At 47.4% G+C, this 19,146-nt stretch overlaps 1 protein-coding gene across 2 annotated transcripts in view; it reads left to right on the top strand.

Moving 5' to 3' along the window:
- The window catches only part of SPECC1L (sperm antigen with calponin homology and coiled-coil domains 1 like), a 100,886-nt gene extending 83,081 nt beyond the window's left edge, over positions 1-17,805 (top strand). For both annotated transcript variants that reach the window (XM_077775329.1, XM_077775321.1), the window contains exons 13-15: positions 12,469-12,585; positions 13,405-13,464; positions 15,211-17,805. In XM_077775329.1, the coding sequence (XP_077631455.1) occupies positions 12,469-12,585; positions 13,405-13,464; positions 15,211-15,300 (267 nt within the window). In that variant the 3' untranslated portion in view covers positions 15,301-17,805. The remainder of the gene's footprint in view (positions 1-12,468; positions 12,586-13,404; positions 13,465-15,210) is intronic.
- Positions 17,806-19,146: the final 1,341 nt, after the last annotated feature.

Raw genomic sequence — 19,146 nt, 5'->3', positions numbered from 1 at the left:
GAGGATACCAATGTATCCAGATGGGCATCAGAAGCTAGGAAGAGCTGGGGCTTGCCACAAATGCAGTGGTCTAAATCTTTGCTCTACATTGAATTAACTAGTCTCTGTAGTCCTGTAGTCTCTGTGAAGTAGTATCCTTTTTTGCATAAATTACATTTTTCAAATATAAGGTATTTGGATGAGTCTGGGTATACTTCATATCTGTCCTTTATGCTTTATAAGGGCTGTCTTCTAGCAGCCCTCATGTTAGAAGCTGAAGCTTTTTTTTTTTTTTTGGTGAGAGAGCATGAGGAAAGGGGCAGGGAGTGGGGGAGGGGAGAGAGAAAGAGAAACCTTAAGGAGCCTCCACACTCCGCTCAGAGCCCCATGTGAGCTCTATCCCACAATCCTAGAATCATGACCTGAGCCAAAATCATGGTTGGATGATCAACTAACTGAGCCACGTGGCTCCCCTGAAGCATTTTTTTCTTTTAAGATCTGCCTCTCTACTGAAGCCTTCAGATCCTCTGGACTCCCCCGCCCCCCCAATGCTGAATTTCTCTACTTTTCCTCAGAGTTTTCTTTTTTTTCTTCTTTCTCCCCCCCCCCCCCCGTTAAGAGTTTTCTTAAACAAGCATGTTATTCAGCAAACCTTTGTGGAGTGCCTGAAGAGGGTGCTAGGTTTTCAGTTCAGTACTTGGCAAAGAATACACCTGAGAGAGAAAAGTAAAGTCATATAAGTGCTATCTATTCATTTGCAATAGGCACAGGGGAGTCGTGTGACAGAAGTCCATGTGATTCTCACAGAGCCAACAGATCTTCCCTGGACCAGATGGCAGGTGTCCTGAAGTTCCAGAGTGTGAACTAGAAGAGAGGGACTCGGAACCAGCGTGGCTGGCTTCTGGTACTCTGGGGCTTTTCCTGGGATGGGGACAGAGTCTCTTGTCTTACACTTATTTGTGGTTTAGAAGGTGGAATCAGCACCATCTTGGAGGAGGTGGGAGAAGGGGACAGGACATGCCAAGCTCTAGCTGAAGGAGCTGTTCTGTGTCCCTCATAGACTCTGTCTTATTAAATCCTCATAATTGTTTCTTTCCCATTTTGCATATGAGAGGATGGAGACTCTCTGAGGTAAATTATGCCCCCACAGTCTTGTAGCTAGCTAGTAGGTAGTGGCCCTAACATTCAAAGCCCAGGTCTGTGGGACTCTAAAACCCATGGTATCTCTGTCACACCACTCTGCTTTTCAAATGATGATCTATAAGAGCTGTCTTTCAAATCAGTATAAAGACTTAAAATGGAGGAGCAGTCAGCCTTGCAAAATAAAGAGCTTCCTTCCTGTCACCAGAAGGGTCTGAAGAGCCTTTTCTCAGAGAAGGCATTTGAACAGGGTTTTGGTGTGAGCCATCGCTTCTTCTGTTGGGCAGCCTTCACTACTCAGATTGCCCTGCATCTATCTGTTTCAGAGCCTGAGATAAAATTGGTAGCATTTGTCCTCAGGATAAACTAAAGGAGGCCATCCCAAAGATGTTATGGAATGCCTAATTTTCTTCCTCTCAAACACAAGTATTCTCAGGGAAGCCATTGGGAAGGTTAGGACAAGGAGACAAAACTTCTCTCCTCCTTTGCCACGCAAGCCCTTCCCCAGAGCACATGCCATGGTAAATGTTGCTTGACGATTTCTGTGTTTTCTTTAGTTCAGATTGCATTTTGGTGACTAATAACACCTGCCAAAGATAAACTAAATCTAGAAAAGGCAGAACTAATTTCTAAGCTGCTCATAAGACTGCTCACAATATGCCCAGGACAAGTATGACCTAGTCAGCAGCTCTTGCCTATACCGTCCCTTCCTAGTGGCAGTTTTCCCAAATTTTCAAAAAGCAGGCATCTTAGTTCCTATGTGTTCCTCCACAAAGTCTCCCTTTGAAGGAGTTTATGGGAAATGTGGGGACATTACTCCCATCTCTTAGGATGACATTTGCTAACTTACTCTGAATTGTTCCCCCAAAGTAGGTTCATTTGACTGAAACAATTTATAGCACCTTATAAACCCAAAATGTTATTATTATACTAGATTTTGTTTTGTGAAGCTTTGATTTAGTTGGAGCCATATCCTAAAAGTGTGCTTGCTACTTTGAGAAACATCATTGTGGTTAAATGTAGCTGTCTCACCCACAGAATCATGGCAGTTTCCATACTTGACTTTGGAACAGCCATACACAGAGAATGATATATCAGCTTCCTTTCTAGTTACCATAGTTGCTCATTTATCCTGGTGGTGAAGGGAGCAGATTGGTACCCTGCCTTCTATGTTCAACTGCTTGTTTGTTTTTAAGAAATGTTTTTTTAATAGAGCTATAAAATTTCCCATAAAACCTACTTGTGAATCCTTACATTTAAGTAATGATATGACTAAGTAATGATGAATGATTAAGTAATGATAACTTCTCAGTGAACACTCTAGGATAGGTTAATTGCTTATGAGATCTACTTGGTGTATAGAGTTTATTGAGCATGAACTACTTCAGACAATCTGCCAGCTTTGGGAGGGGAGGTTGAGTTTTTGGTGTTTACTATGGTGAAACAGACATAACCTAAAGTTTTCCCATTCCAGCGATTTTTAAGTCCACAGTTCAGGGGCATTAAATACTTTCACAGTGTTATGCAACCATCACCACTGTCTGGTTCCAGAACTTTTCCTCACCCCCAAATGGAAACCCCCATGCCCATTAGCAGTCACTCCCTATTTCCAGGCCCTGACAACCACTAATCTGCTTTCTCTGCATCTCAGTAGGTTGGATATTGAATATAAACGGAGTCCTACAATATGTGGCCTTTGTGCCTAGCTTCCACCTAGCATGACGTTTCAAAATTTATCCATGTTGTAACGTGTCAGTACTTCATTTTTTTAATTATTAAAAAAATTTTTTTAAATAATTTTTTAAAAATTTAATCCAAGTTGGCATATGGTACAACAGTGTTTTCAGGAGTAGATTCCTTAATGCTCCTTACCAAATTAGCCCATCCCCCTTCCCACAACCCCTCCAGTAACCCTGTTTGTTCTCCATATTTAAGAGTCTCTTATGTTTTTATCCCCCTCCCTGTTTTTTGTTATTTTTGCTTCCCTTCCCTTATGTTCATCTGTTTTGTATCTTAAAGTCCTTATATGAGTGAAGTCGTATATTTGTCTTTCTCTGACTAATTTAGCTTAGCATGATACCCTCTAGTTCCATTCATGTAGTTGCAAATGGTAAGATTTCATTCTTTTTGATTGCTGAGTAATACTTCATTGTATATGTATATCACATCCTTTTTATCCATTCATCCATCGATGGACATTTGGGCTCTTTCCATACTTTGGCTATTGTTGATAGCGCTGCTATAAACATTGGGGTGCTTGTGTCCCTTTGAAACAGCACACCTGTATCCCTTGAATAAACACCTGATAGTGCAATTACTGGGTCATAGGGTGGTTCTATTTTTAATTTTTTGAGGAGCCTCCATACTGTTTTCCAGAGTGGTTGTACCAGTTTGCATTCCCACCAGCAGTGCGAAAGAGGTCCTCTTTCTCCACATCCTCACCAGCATCTGTTGTTGCCTGACTTGTTGATTTTAGCCATTCTGACAGGTGTGAGGTGTTATCCCATTGTGGTTTTGATTTGTATTTCCCTGATGATGAGTGATGGTGAGCATCATTTCATGTGTCTGTTGGCCATCTGGATGTCTTCTTTGAAGAAATGTCTGTTCATGTCTTTAGCCCATTTCTTCACTGGATTATTTGTTTTTTGAGTGTTGTTTAATCTTTATTTGTGAGAGAGAGAGAGAGAGAGAGAGACAGAGTGTGAGCAGGGGAGGGGTAGAGAGAGAGGGAGACACAGTATCCAAAGCAGGCTCCAGGCTCTGAGCTGTCAGCACAGAGCCCAATGCAGGGCTTGAACCCACAGACCGCAAGATCACGACCTGAGCTGAAGTCAGACACTTAACCGACTGAGCCACCCAGAAGCCCAGTAAAAATTTTTATGAAAATTTTTTATGACTCATACATTTCCGTTGTATGGATATGCCACGTTGTGTTTATCTGGTTTTTTTGTTGGTAGACTTTTGTTGGTTGGTTGTTTCCACACTTTGGCTATTGTGAATAATGCTGTCCTGAACATTCCTGGACAGGTATTGATTTCCACACCTCTTTTCACTTCTTTTATGTGGATTACCTAGAGTAGAACTGCCAGGTCATCTGGTAATTCTGTGTGTAAGTTATTGAGGAACTACCACAACAACTACATCATTTTCCATTCCCATCAGCAATATATGGTTTTCATTTCTTTACATCCTCACCAGCACTTGTTACTCCATTTTTTTTTTAAGTTTATTTATTTTGAGAGAGACAGAGATAGCATGACTGGGGGAGGGAGAAAGAGAGAACTGAAAGCAGGCTCCACGCTACCAGTACAGAGCCCAATGCAGGACCTGAATCCATGAAACTGTGAGATCATGACCTAAGTTGAAACCAAGAGTTGGATGCCCAGCCGACTGAACCACCCAGACACCTCTGTTACTCCATTTTGTAAAATAACATGTGTACTGTTGGGTATGAAGTGGTAGCTCTTGGTAGTTTTGCTTTGCATTTCCCTACTGGCTGATGGAGTTGAGTGTCTTCTTATGTGTTGTTGGCCATTCATCTGTCTTCTTTGGGGTAAATGTCTCTTCAGATCCTTTGCTTATTTTGTATTTGGGCAGTGGGGTTATTTATCTTTTAGTTGTTGAGTTGTAGGTTGGTTTGTTTTTTGTGGAAATTTTCAAATACCCACTAAAGTAATGAGAGTGGCAAAGTGACCCTGTGCACATGCACCCTGAACACAAGTCATTGCACACGGTCCTTGCACTCTCCACCCCCACCTGGATATTTCCAGAACAACTCCCAGTCATTTAATATCCTCTCATATTTAGTTTAAACTTCCTGACTGAATCATGGTTTTTTTATTTGATTTGTTAGAAATAAGATCCATATAAGGTTCACACATGGCATTTGGATAATGTACTTCTTTTAAGTATATTTTAATTGTAAACCCCCCCCCCTTTTTTTTTCCTTTCAGTTGGTCCTCTTGAGAGAAGTGGATCATGTATCCTATAGAGTTTTACATTTTAGGTTTTGCTGATTATAGTCCTGTGCTGTTCTCCCTAGTATAAGCTTGAAAACAGAACTAGATGTTAGATCTGATTCCAGTTCCAGGTTTTGGCAGAAACACCTCAATTGTGGACTTGTGTCCCATCTCTCCAGCTAGGGCAGAGCAAGACTGGCTCTCTGTTTCTGAGATGGCGCTGGCCACTCATCATCACTGTTGCCAAATGGTACCATTCCATTTCTGTCAGTCACTCCTGCTTCATTGGAATTCCTGTTCACAAACTCCTTCATCAGCTGTTTAATTGCTTTGACGTCCAGTTTGGTCAGGAAAGTTCTATCTGGTGCTTGATGCTCTCCCTTGATTTCCCAGCCCTCAGGACTGTGAGTGGTTTCCAAGCTGGGCTGGATGTGCTTCTGTGAACATCATCACAAACTGCCAGATTTAACCTTTTAAATGTTCCCATCCCCTGACCTGCTGTCAGTCTTTAGGTCAGTGGTAGTGACCCAGGTTATCTGGGGACCTTCAAGGAAAATAACGTCCAGACAACTGGGTCATCCTCTCTGGTGTAGAGCTGAGCATGTGGCCTTGAAAGGGCTTTGCAGGTGATTCTGATGCACAGTGAAAATCAAAGGTCCTTGTTAGAACTCCCTCCACGACAAAGGGCACAAGATGCGAGGCCCTGTCTTGAGGGTTGCTGGGTTCCTTCCTTCTTCCCTGTTTACCACGTAGTCCCAACACCTGGACTTCATGGTGAGCGAGCCCATGGATATATGCTGTCTTACCCCCCTCCCCTCCCCTTCTCTGACCTGGAACAGAGCTTGGCTAAACTTCAAAAGGGAGAAAGCACTGAAGTCCCTAGGACACCACCCTTAGATCTGCAGCCGGAGTGGGCCTGCCATTTCACACCATGGCAGCTCTGGGCACCGGGCAGGTTTTTGCATCCAAGGTCTTCTGGGGCCTCCCGTGTTTAATTTAACATTACCAGCAATGGTAAATACTGTCTCTTGATGCTTTTTCCCTCTGTTTTATTTGTTTGTTTAAGTTTTTATTTTTAAATAATATCTATACCCAGTGTGGGGCTTGAACTCACAACCCTGAGATCAAGAGCCACATGCTATACTGACTGAGCCAGCCAGGCGCCCCTGTTCTTCTCTTTTAGACATCACACCCCCCTACCATAGCACACATTAAAAGGTATCCTCACCTGCCTCTCTCAGATTTCCAGACTCCCTCCAAAATTTGCCTCATGGCTTGCGGCTGAGGCACCTTGGGCAGGGTTTTGTTTGTAATTCACTTGTATCCCCTGAAGGCTGGGCTGTCACCCCCAGCAGGTAGCATTCCCAGTATTTTCAGTCCCAGGAAGGACCCTGCCTCTCTGCCTGTGTTTGGCTGTGATTGCACTCTTCCACAGTTGAGACAGGCATAAGGAAATTGGTGTGAGCAGAGAGATGAATCATGGTGTTTGGCTTCTTGCCCTGTACCCATAAAAGTGGCATTTCCTTAAATAGATCAGAACCTTAATAACTACTTAAAGAATATGTGGAATTTAGGGGTGTATTTTATGGCCCTTTATTAAACTTCAGACAAATTAAAACATTTTAAGGTGTTTTATAACAATTTTTTTCTGTGGATATTTTGTGTAATTTTTTCGCTCTCTTACCCCATCTCTCAACTCTTAGTGCATACAAAGGCACACCAAAGTGGGGCTATATAAAGGACATAAAGGCCAGCATCATATCTAAGTCACAGGAGCAGAAGAGGGCTTCTGGCCCAGGTGAAGAATTGAATGAATTGGAAGCGCCCAGCCAGTCTTATGGAGGGGTGTGAGGGTGTTAGATGTCTAGGTCTGAATTTTTATGATAGTGAAAAGGACAGCAGATGGGCCTATGAAACAGGCCACGTCCATCTGCCCCATCAGATCTCTTAGTGAACATTTCCTGGATGGGAGGACATGCGCCTGTGGGAGAAAATGCAACAAAGTACCTCATGTGAGTTTCTGCTGAATGCTTTCTTGAACTTTTGTTCTGGCACATAATCATAAGCCTCTCGTTTTTTCCACCTAATCCAAACATAGACTTATCTCGAAGAGTAGGAAAGTCCTGAATTGACCTGAAAACTAAATACAAAATTTGAATTCATTAATTAGAAACTTGCATTATAGGGGCACCTGGGTGGCTCAGTTGGTGAAGCGTTCAACTTCAGGTCAGGTCATGATCTCAAGGTTTGTGGGTTTGCGACCTGCATTGAGCTTTGTGCTGACAGTTCAGAGCCTGGAGCCTGCTTCAGATTCTATGTCTCCCTCTGTCTCCCCTTCTCTGCTCTGTCTCTTGTCTCTCAAAAACGAATAAACATTGGGGCGCCTGGGTGGCTCAGTTGGTTAAGCATCCCACTTTGGCTCAGGTTATGATATCATGGTTTGTGGGTTTGAGCCCGTGTCAGGCTTTATGGTAAGAGCTCAGAGCCTGGAGCCTGCTTTGGATTCTGTGTCTCCCACTCTCTCTGCCCCTCCCCTGCTCGTGCTCTCTCTCTGTCTCTCAAAAATAAACATTAAAAAAATTGTTTAAAAAATGAATAACATTAAAAATTTTTTAAAAAGAAACTTGCATTATAATTACTGTGTTCCATGTCTCTATTTTATTTTATTTTTGGTTGATATTTAAGTTGTTTTTTTTTACAAATAGTTTATTGTCAAGTTGGTTTCCATATAATACCCAGTGCTCATCCCCACAAGTGCCCTCCTCCATGTCCATGTCTCTGTTTTAAAAACAAAATTGGAGGCACCTGGGTGGCTTAGTCAGTTGTGCATCTGAATCTTGATTGGTTCAGGTCTTGATCCCAGGGTTGTGGGATCAAGTCCCTGCTTATCATTCTCTCTCTCTCCTTCTGCCTGTCTCCATCACTGGTGCTCTCTCTGTCTCTAAAATAAAAAATTTAAAAAAGAAAAAGATAACTGTTTCCTTCTTAGAAAGTTTATTAGCATCAGTGCCTGTGAATAGTGAGCAGTAAATAGAGCACTGGTGTGCATATTCCTTGAAACCTCATGTTTTGGCCTTTAAGAATAGTTCATTTGGGGGCACCTGAGTGGCTCATTCAGTTGAGCGTCCAACTTCAGCTCAGGTCATGACTTCACAGTGTGTGGGTTCAAGCCCCACGTCGGGCTCTGTGCTGACAGCTCAGAGCCTGGATCCTGCTTCAGATTCTGTGTCTCCCTCTCTCTCTGACCCTCCTCTGCTCATGTTCTCTCTCTCTCTCTCCCTCTCTCTCTCTCTCAAAAATAAACATTTTATAAAAAAGAGTAGTTCATTTTATAGGTATCAGCTGGCCTGCTGAAGAACCCATCCATTTAGGAGTCAGGACATGTGCAGGGCAGAAGGCCCTCAACCCTGCTGCAGCACCTGTGCTAATCTGCAAAGTATAAATCGGCCCTTCTGCCCAGAGAGAAGTGCACTTAAGTTTTACCATCAAGGACTTCCCTTATGCACTGAAAAGGCCACTTTTTAAAAATAGAAAGTCCATTCCTAGACAACCTTTGTGAAATAAACATCTCAAAATTTATATCTATGAAAGTCCTAAAGCTATTACAGATAACTTTGTGACAAGGTGGCTTCTTTTTTTTTTTTTAACATTTTTTTAGGTTCATTTATTATTGAGACACAGAAACAGAGCATGAGGGGGGAGGGGCAGAGAGAAAGAGAGACACAGAGTCCGAAGCAGGTTCCAGGCTCTGAGCTGTCCTCGCAGAACCTGATGCGGGGCTCAAACCCACAAACTGTGAGATTATGACCTGAACCGAAGTCAGACGCTTAACTGACTAAGCCACCCACATGCCCCATGAGGTGGTTTCTTAAGCCTAATTAATAGCCTCGAAATTAAGAGCTCCAGAGAGCAAGCAGGCAGAACTTTCTTGTTCCATCTGGCTTTTCTAGCACCCTTTTCAGCCTGAGAGAACCAGCCTCATTGTTTATGGACTTTTCTATGTTCAATCTGCATTATTTCACAGTAGTTTGATTTCCCAGCCTTGAACATCAAAAACAAGCAGAGGGGCACCTGGGTGGCTCAGTCTGCTAAGCATCTGACTTCAGCTCAGGTCACGATCTTGCAGTTTGTGAGTTCAAGCCCCACGTCGGGCTCTGTGCTGACAGCTCAGAGCCTGGAACCTGCTTCAGATTCTGTGTCTCCCTCTCTCTCTGCCCCTCCCCTGCTCATGCTCTGTCTCTGTCTCTCTCTCAAAAATAAATAAACTTTTTTTAAAATTAAAAACATTTAAAAAATGAACAAGCCGTGAGATGGGTTGTAGAGGGTGCAGGCCCAGTGCTGCTGTGGTGGCATGGGGTGGTGGCAACCTTGCCTGGGGCCTGCTTTCTCATATTTTAGGCTTTTCTCCATTTCCTTTGAAGTACTGGCCTCATTTTCCCCCAGGGTTTCTCTAGAGGGGGTAGAAGATAGAAAGATGGGGGACAGGGCATTGAAGGTCTCACTTGGGTTTCCTGGGTATTGGCTTCACTGTCCCTTGCTGCGTACAGTGCCCAACGTGGCTCCCCTCCAGCTGGCAGGGGCAGTGACACCTGCCAGCCTCCCTGGGTTTGGACTTTGTTTTGATTTGGAAGTTTGGTAGTCAGGTACTTCAAACTCCCCCTATACTGGAACTCAAGAAGCCATTGTTTCCTCATTGTTTAAATTTCTTTGGCATGTTTTGTAAATGAAGTCGCTGCTCTGCCTGGAGGTTACAGGTTTGAGATTGGGTTTGTGTTCAGGAAGCTGGAGAAGGCTGGGGTTCCCACAGCTGGGGAGCTGGGGCGCAGCAGTTTCCTCTGGTACAGGAGCTTATGCCGCGAGGCGCTGGGAGGCCAGGCACGTAGGCAGCTCTGCCAGACGCCTGCCTTTCAGGAGCTAGTGAGGGGGCTGTGGCGACAGGAAGTGGAGATTTGTTTTCCTCCAGAAACGAATGTGACCTCTGGGGGCAAGGCTTGGGAGTCCTTAGCAGCCACTGTTGCCGTTGGCCTCCCACAGGGCTTGGACAGTTGTTAAGAAACTTCTCGCCCTCCTGTCCGTGCAATACTCCATGGCCTCGGGTCCTTGATCAGGGTACTTGTCATGAGATCAAGTCGGATTTCTAGAGTGTGAATGGGCTTTGGACAGGCCTGAGTTTGAATAACCACATAGATTAACTCTGGGACCTGGGCCTCCTTGAGCCCCAGCCTCCTTACCTAAAACTCCTCCTGGGTGATAGTAGAATTAAAAGGACACTCAGTCCTCCCTCCTACCAGCCCAGCACCTTGGACAGGTCATTTCCCTTCCCTAGTTCCAGTTTCCTCCCAGATGGTGCTGGCGCCCCGCGACTGGCTGCTTCCTGAGATTCCGATGAGATGAAAGAGGCAGGTTTGCTGTGGCGGCTCAGCAGTAACTGTCAGACGCCACTGGCTGCTTGGAGCCCTCAAAGGAGTTGGTGACTGTTATTGTCCCCTGGAGGGGGGCCCATCGGGAACCGGACAGGAATGCTTATTTGGACTGTGTCTTCGTGGCCAGGAAGTGTGGGGAATGCAGTACCGAGGCAGGGAGGACCTGCCAGTCCCCAGTCACTGGGGAGGGTTGGCGGTTGCACTCTTTGAGGCCAGGTCAGATGGCCCTGAAAGCTTATTGCAACCTTCCCTGTGACTCTTGGCAGAGTTTGTATCCTTTTGTGCTTTAATCTGGTAATTTTTCTCACCACAGTTTATGAACAATGATTTCAGGGCAGATCAGCGAGACTGGCTGCCCCAGATAATCAGGTTACAGAGGGGAAATGACTTCTGGAATAATTGTCGACAGAGCTGCTGCCTTTTTGAAAGCTTGTGTTTGAGTAGAAGCCCCCCCAGAGGGCAACATTCTGGATGTCTGCATTCAGGGGCCCGAATTCACTTGGATGACAAAAGCTTATGAAAAGTTCAGCTCCGTGCTCTTCCACACTGCTTGCTGCTTCTGTAAGGAAAGGCCTGAGAGCTGCTGAGTCTGGACTAAGACTGTCTTCCCCAAAGGGCCAGTTGCCAGGCCTGGTCCTGTCCTCCCCACCTGCCCCTCATCCATGAGCCCCAGCTCCTCTACTTGGTGTGAGGACCTAACAGTCTGTAAACCAGGGTCAGGAAGGGCAAAGTTTGTGAAACTCTGTACGCATACACATAGTATTCATATTGTTGTGTGATCACTTGTCCCTGGAAGTAGTAGGAACCTGTATCCAGGAAACAGGTGGTTTGTCTTCAATAATAAAATGTGGGCTTTCCTAGTCCCCTAAGAGATATCCCTTGATGCAGTTGAAGTCTTTGTGAAAGAATAGTGTGACCTTAAACAAGAGGTGTTTGGGAAGTGCTCTCTTTATCAGTTTGTGGCGTTTGTATAAAGTATGTGGATTTCCAAAATTTAATTGGGGAGTTTCGCTTTCAGAAGAATTCTTATGGGGCCTGGGCAGCTCAGAAATTTAAGCGTCCGACTCTTGATTTCGGCTCAGGTCATGATCTCACGGCTAAGCCCTAAGTCAGGCTCCATGCTGAGTGTGAGCCTGCTTAAGAGTCCTCTTTCACTCTCTCTCTCTCCTTCCCTCTCTCCCTGTCTCCCCCTCCCTTTCTCCCTCTCTCTTTCTTTCCCTCTCCCTGTCCCTCTGCTCCTTCCCCACTCAAGTGAGCGTGCTCTTATCTCTCTCTCTCTCTCTCTCAAAAAAAAAAAAAAAGAATTCTTGGCAAGTAAAGGTAAAGGCTACGTAATAGCTAAATTGTGTTATCATACAGTCAACTACCTTGAATATGTTACTTTTATAGTTGCAAATAATTATACTATGAATATGGAATGAGGTATGTCTTACAAGAAAGTCGAGGTAATCTGGGAGAAACGCTATGGGGAGGCACACAGCCCCAGCGTGAATCAGCTCCCAACATCTCCTAATGCAAGATGGCAGCTGCTGACATCTTCAGAACACAGAGTTTTTTATGTACTGTAAATCTGTGCCTAGAGCCCTAATAGGGGAGGTCAGGCTGAATCATAACTTCTCAACGTAGAACTCTGCTCCCCAGGGCCCTGCGATGCTGAAGAACTGCCAGACCAGCTCCCTGTGCCCACCATTCTTCACGTGAGGGGAAGGTGGCTCAAATGTGTACTGCCAAGGTGGCAGCGATCTGTAGGTGGTGGACAGGATGCAGTGGGGAACCGCCACAAGGCCAGTCACTGACATCTGCTGGTCTTAGGACATGGCCCCTAGCACACTGTGCCTTGTCCATAGGCTCCCCCTGCCTGGGGATTGGAGGCTATGTGGCATCTGAGACCTTCTTCACCCTCCTCACCATCCTCCTGAGAAGATCACAGTGTGCATTACTTACGTGTTTTTTGTCTTTTCCTTCAGAATATTGATATTACAAACTTCAGCAGCAGCTGGAATGACGGGCTGGCCTTCTGTGCTCTCCTGCATACATACCTTCCAGCCCACATTCCATATCAAGAGCTGAACAGCCAAGATAAGGTAGGCCGGCTATTGGACAGCCAGCTCCTGGAGTCCTTACCTCACGGGAGGGGCAGAGCTTCCACTGGCAGGACCCAAGTCACAGTGCTGGCTCACAGTGGCCCTATCCCAGCTTGGTCTTACTGTGGGATTGAGTTATTTGTGCTGAGCCAGCCAGTCCCTGACCAACCTTTCTAGGACATTTGGTGGGCTCAGAATTCCCCAAGTGACAGCATTCCCTGTGGGAGCTGCCAGCCTTCCTGGGTGATGACATTTAGGATTGAGGGTTTTACCAAGAACTGGCCACGGAGAACTGCTCAAGGTATAAGCCGTCTGGGCAGGGCTCTCCCCACACCAGGCCAGCCTCCTGCCAGCCCTGTGCAGTTCAGGCGTCCCACTCAGGGAGGTGCTCAGGGACAGGTTGGGGAGAGCCCTTGTCCAGATGGGCATTAGGAGAGGTCGCAGGCCTGAGCCTTCCTCTGGTCCCCTCCTGCCCTCAGGGAACCCTTGAAGATTTTCCCCTAGGGAGGAAGCTCATTTGACAGGTATTTCTGATCATTTTGGGGGGTTTGGATCTAGGCAGCTTGGGACTGATGTGTGAGAGGCATCCCTTTTCCATAGCAAGGAAAGAATGGGCCTGTGGAGACTGCTCTACAGCCGGTCACAAGAAGAGCGGGTGGGTCCTGCAGAGGGGCAGTGGGGGTCAGTGGGGGCTTCAGTTTAGGTTTGTTCTGGTGCCAAATGCAGGGGGCTGTCCGTCTTCCCCAGCAGCACGGGTAGTACAGGTCACCTTCCTCCTGGCTTCACTTGTCCACTCCAGTCACACGGTTTCTTTTACAGCGAAGGAACTTCACCCTGGCCTTCCAGGCAGCTGAGAGTGTCGGCATCAAATCTACACTGGTAAGTCACTGGCAGTCCCCTTCTTTTTGTTGGGAAGAGCTTCCTTCTTAGTTCCTGGGTGGCTACTGGGTGAGACAAGGGTCCACACAGGCCCTGGCCGGCTGAGCAAGTGTCCTGCCAGAAGGGCCCTGGCAGGGGTTTCACCTTGGTCTTGTGGGTGCTTTGTGCATCCTCAGGAAGCACCTGAGGTAGGTGGAGTCATCTTGACCACAGCCCCGGCGACTTTGACTTCCTTAGAGTCACCTCCTTTTTCAGGTGAATCTCTGGGTTCAGAAGAAAAATGCTAACAGATTTATAACATGTCACTGTCAGAGGTGCATTCCCGTGGGTTTGTCTGCCTTTTCGTCAACCTGGAGAGAGGAAGCGAGTGCGAGTTGAGGAAGGAGGCTTTAGCGGTGGAGCGGGTACGCCATGCTTCACAAGTGCCGTGGCAGATGCCACATGGCAAATGCCACTCACAGTGTGAGAAATTAGTTGTAGGAAACACACGTTTTAAGGTCATTAGTCCTCTGCTCAGTGCCCACAGTAGCGCAAAACAGACATGCTTCTTTCTGTCAGAGCTCTCACCTTGTCACCATGTCTGACTTTCTGAAGAAAATACTGTGTCCAGATGCAAAGCCAGTCCTTCCACATCTAGAGACACTTTCATTGTAAAAACTCTACTGAGGTGTTTTCCAGGGTGCCCAGCTCAGAGATTTCCGCAAAGAGCCCTGTGGGACTAGGTCAGGGACTCAAGGGTACCCCTTACCCTCACTTGTAACAGTTGGATGGCTTTGAAGAAGTGTTTATGTTCATACATACCCCACAGGAGTGTTCGTGTAAAGTCCCAGAAGTTATTATCTTCTGAATTGACAGAAATACCCTTGTTTATGGGTGTCCTCTATTCAGCTGTACAGAGATACTGAAATATTTCCCATTATCTGGGTATTTTACATCACATGTAAAGTTCTAACGTATAAGAAGTGGACCGTTTTCCTACCCTAAAGAGCTTTTAGTCAAGATCTTACATTGAACAAACATATTTTCTTTTTTCTATACCAAGTCACAAGTGTGTGGCCCATTCCATCGTGCTGGCTGTGGCAGCATGTTCCGTGTCCCTCACCCATGGAACCTCTCAGAGCAGTGCTCTTGACCATGGCTCCCCTGGAAAGTCATAGATGTTCTTCAGCAACAGTGGATCTCTTTTAGGGCCTCCCAATCATGTATCCCAAGTCCTGGGTTTCATTAGCTGGCATCTCACAGATCACTGGTATTCTGCAGGTTACAGTTAGAGGACAATGTCTTTGATGATTTCAGATGGTTGCCATGGTGAAGGACATTGGAAAGTTGAGTTCTGGGAACCCTGGGCCCATAGAGACTCTCTCAGGACAGAGACTGGGGTGAGAAGGGCTCTCAGAAGCCACCATGTGGAAGGGTTTAAGAGAGGTAGGCAGGGAACAAGACCGCAGAGAAGACAAAAGCCAGCCTTAGAGGGCTGTGGCCGGGAGCAGGGGCACACTGGTATGGGACTCTGGGCTAGGGCTCGAGCACAGACAGCCAGCTCAGGGACCATGCGGACACTTCACAGGCACACTTGGTAGCAATGGAACAGGCATCTTGGCCAGGCCTTTGGTGGGTGTGATTGGGCTTAGCCCAAAGTCCAAGGCCCCGCCCAGTGCAATGGCCCATGGAGCTGTCGGGGAAGCCTGTCAGGATGGGCCCGGAGGTGACCTGGGATTCTAACCAGGTTTCTTCCTTCTCTGCCAGGACATTAACGAAATGGTCCGGACTGAGCGGCCTGATTGGCAAAGTGTGATGCTTTACGTGACAGCAATCTACAAGTACTTTGAAACCTGAGCACACCAGAAGGACTCTCCCCATTACCAAGTGACACCAACGCCATTAGCTATGCACCCCGTAAAGCTTTCAGCGACTCTCTGGGCTGCCCCGCAGCGTGTGAGCCTTTAGCCGGGGCCTCTGAGTTGGAGAACTCTGGCGTCTGTGGCCCACGGCTCACACTGGGCTCCTCGCACACAACCTGTCCCCTCAGAGGTCGGCGTGGGCTCAACGCACACCACACACGCTGTTTGCTGCGGAGTTTTTTTCTGAAGAGAATATTGAACTACATTAGTGCTGCGGGGTGTAAAAAACGGCTCACGCACAGCTAAACTTGGGAAAGGGGGCGAAATGATGTGGACAGCTCACAGGGTGCTCATGAAAGCTTTAGCTGCAGCTCTTCTGGACTCCTTGCCAGCACAGGGTCTGCCACTGGGAGAAGCGGGCAGGGAAGTCGGCACCTGACAGAGGTGCCTGGGCCAGCAGGCTACAACCCTGGACATGGGCTTGGTTTCAAGGAGCGCATCACCATGGCAGTGAGATGGCCACCGCTGCCGTGTAGACAGGGCTGACTTAAGTGTTTGCAACTTGAACTAACAGCTGATTGCAGCTCAAGTTCCTGGCTCCGGGGGTCTGCTGCTGCTGCTGAATGATTGGTTTTGCTGCTGGGTCCCCCTCTGCCGACCTGTCCTTCAGTCTTGAAGGGGCTTGGAGACCCAGCTCTGACATTAGGTTTCTGGACAAAATAATTGGTCAAAAAGAGTTCTGGTTTAAAGAAATTTTGTTCTTATGAGCAATATTGGGGGAAAATAGCTCCTGTTGTATTAGTATCAAAGTGAAATTGTTTAGTGAACCTAGAACTAAAACAAAATCTGGACATTAGCATGGTGAAAGCCAGGAATGAAGTTGGAAGTAGCAGGAGAAGCTACACAGCTGGAGGGAGCCCAGATGGTGTAATTTAAAGTCACTCTGAGTCGCTCAGACCAAATCCTCTGAGGCAAGAATTTAGGAAGTGCCTTAGCTCTCCTCGCAAGGAGGGTGTTGGAGGCCACTGCGTCTGCAGCTACAGCAGATATCTTCAGGGCTCATGGCATGCAGCCCAGGGATGGAGTCGGTCCCCTGCCATGCCACCTTCCAGGTTCCAAGTGACGGGTGGCTGCACTGGCACCTCTTCTGTGCAGTGGAACCAAAGCCTTATTATGAGGTGTCCTGTTGAGATGGCCCTCAGGCTGGGACTCAGCCCTTCTTGGTAACAGAGAGCCCGTGTCTCGTGTGTGCCTAACACAGTAGCTATTGGTTTGAACAGTGTCAAACCTGTTGCTTCTAGAACATAACTATGTTTGGCACCTGCAAAGAAGCATGAGGAAGAGTTGCCACCAGTGGAAGAAGACTGCTGCCCCAGCCACAGGATGCGAAGGCTGCCAGCCAGCCTGTGGGCCAAGGGCTGTGCGATCGAGCGTGGTGCTCTAGACTAGGATTTGACGTGTCTGTAGCCTAGAAAAGAATGTGGTTATTGTAAAATGGGCTGTGTATGTGTGCATGTGGCCTGCTGGCCCCCCAGTCACCAGGTGGCTGGCAAGTGCCCACCAGCCCTGCCCAGATATGCTAACCTGGCAGCTCTGGCTGCTGCCCCAACTGGAGGCTTTGTGAAATGCCCGTTCTCAGCTAAGGAGGGAGAGGTCAGCAGAGTCCAGCCCGGGGCACAATGGCAGAGCCTGGGAGATACCTGTCCCATCCTCCCCGACGAGCTTCTATTCTGTTGCTCTGATGACAGTTGCCCTGTGCTATCACATGGGGGACTGTTAGGTGAGAACTAATGTTTTTAAATGTCTTTTCATTTGGTCTTTCTTGGTCTCATTTGCCCTTATGGAAGCCTGTGCCCCTCTCTGGACCCAGTGTGTCCGATCTGTGGCCATGTTTTTGTTTATTTATTGTGTTGGGGGTGCTTTTTTTTGTTTTGTGAAGGAAAAGATTTTCCTGGATCTGCAGTTCACACGCCTGTCCCTAGCCAAGCGAGGCAGCCCTGGCAGCTCACGCTGGTAGGCATGGGGCTGTGCTCACAGAGCTGCCAGTGGGGTCAATGACAGGGCAGAGGGTGGCCGCAGGGAGTGCCTGGACCAGGCCCACCTGTTTAAGGGCCCATCTCTGCCTCTCTGACAAGAAGCTGTGCAGTGGTGCCTGGCTGGGCCACTCACATTTACATGTGGGTCCACAGGTGAGAAGATTCTAGAAGTGTGACTTTTGCTTTTTTAATAGGATCCTTTTAACAGTATTGGCTTTATGGGATAATTCTAGATGGTCATAACATACTTAAAAGTGCTACTGTGAGGTGCTTTTAGTCCAGTGGCACTTGACACAAAGCCTCCAGGAAGTCATTTTGCCTCTTCTCCCTTCAAGCACAAGCTTTACTGCAAAAAGGCCAGTTACATTTCTGTATCCCTCAATCATGGGCTTCTGCTGACTGACAATACTTTTTTACTTTGTTCTATGAAATATTCTCAAATGTATTAAAATTGCTGAAACACATTAGGCTTGGGCTTTTCTAGCTCGACACTTCAGCTACCCTTCGACATGTGTGAACAGGACCCTTGAAGCCTCCTGGGACTGGCTTTTGTCAGGAGGAGGGCACCAGAACCCAGGCTCCTCCCCTTCAGCTCATAGGCCAGGAAACCATTCGGAGGGGAGAAAGGGGAGGGGGTAAGGATCTTTGGGATAGGGGAGGAGTGTCTGATAGGTCCCACCCTGGGCTGCTGAGCAGAGCCACCAGGCATGGCCAAATGCCTGGGCCTAAGACTGGTGGCCCTGGGACCCCTGAGGTTGTGTAACAGATACTAAGACCCAGAAGCACAGCCTAAGTTACCCTACAGGAAGAGAAGCCCTGGCATTGCCAAGCTGTAGCCCAGACGTGCTGTTCTGGGGAACAGAGCGGGGGAGGCAGGGGGCCTTGGTTTTGGGGAGATTTGTTTTTTTAAGCTATGCATCTTCTTGGAGATAATTTTCAGAATATATAAAATTATAGAGAAACAAAAAATCGATAATTATACTACTCAGAGGCAACCAAACCAGTGAAGCCTTTTTTCCCTGTGCATCTTGCATGGAATGATGATGAATCCACGGAGTATAGCCCAGAACAACACCAGGCCTTGTCACATTGCACATGTAACATGTCACATGCAGAGGGGCCCGTGGGGCTGCCTCCTGCTGCAGACTCGGTGACCTAGGGGGCCTGAGACCCCCTTCCCAGGGTCAGCATCTGTCCAGTAACTGAACACACACCTGGGGAGCTCCAGACCCCATGGTCTGAATTGAGATGTGTCCTCCAGAGTGCTCAAGGGTCCCCCAAAGAGTGCTGATAGCCATGAGTGTCCATTGTGGCCTAGCTTCCAGAGTGCAGCACCCAAGCCCTTGGGTTACAGGGCTGGGCGTGGGAAAGACTGAGCTAGGACTGGGTGTGTTTCCAGCTTCTCCCCACACACCAGCTGTGAGGCCCGGAGTGAGCTTGTGTGTTTTGCTGTGGTGGTTCTGCTGTGATCAGTAGGAGGGGTGACTCCACCCAGGACCCCTGGGCAACAGGGACAGCATGGGCTCCCCTAGCGGCTACCCCTTAGGTGTGGGGGGCTGCCCTCCCCCAAACATCCCTCCTGTCTGTCATGTCAGCTGCCTCAGGAGCAGACTCAGGCAGACCATAGAGGGGTTCATTTGTAACCCAACTTCCTAAACTACTCAGAGCCAGGTGGCTCCCAGTGGGGCCAAGCCCAAGGCCTCTGCTTCCCTAGACTTAGCACTTGTTCTTCCTGTCCCTGGTTCGCTCTCTGGGGAGGGAATTGTTTCCACTTTGACTTAAGGGAAGTTTCTAGAAACTCCCTG

Source organism: Crocuta crocuta, unplaced genomic scaffold (assembly GCF_008692635.1).
Source record: "Crocuta crocuta isolate KB4526 unplaced genomic scaffold, BGI_CrCroc_1.0 scaffold313, whole genome shotgun sequence".
Taxonomy (NCBI): Eukaryota; Metazoa; Chordata; class Mammalia; order Carnivora; family Hyaenidae; genus Crocuta; species Crocuta crocuta.
The sequence above is the reverse complement of the archived record's forward strand: the minus strand, read 5'-3'. Positions and strand labels throughout refer to the sequence as shown.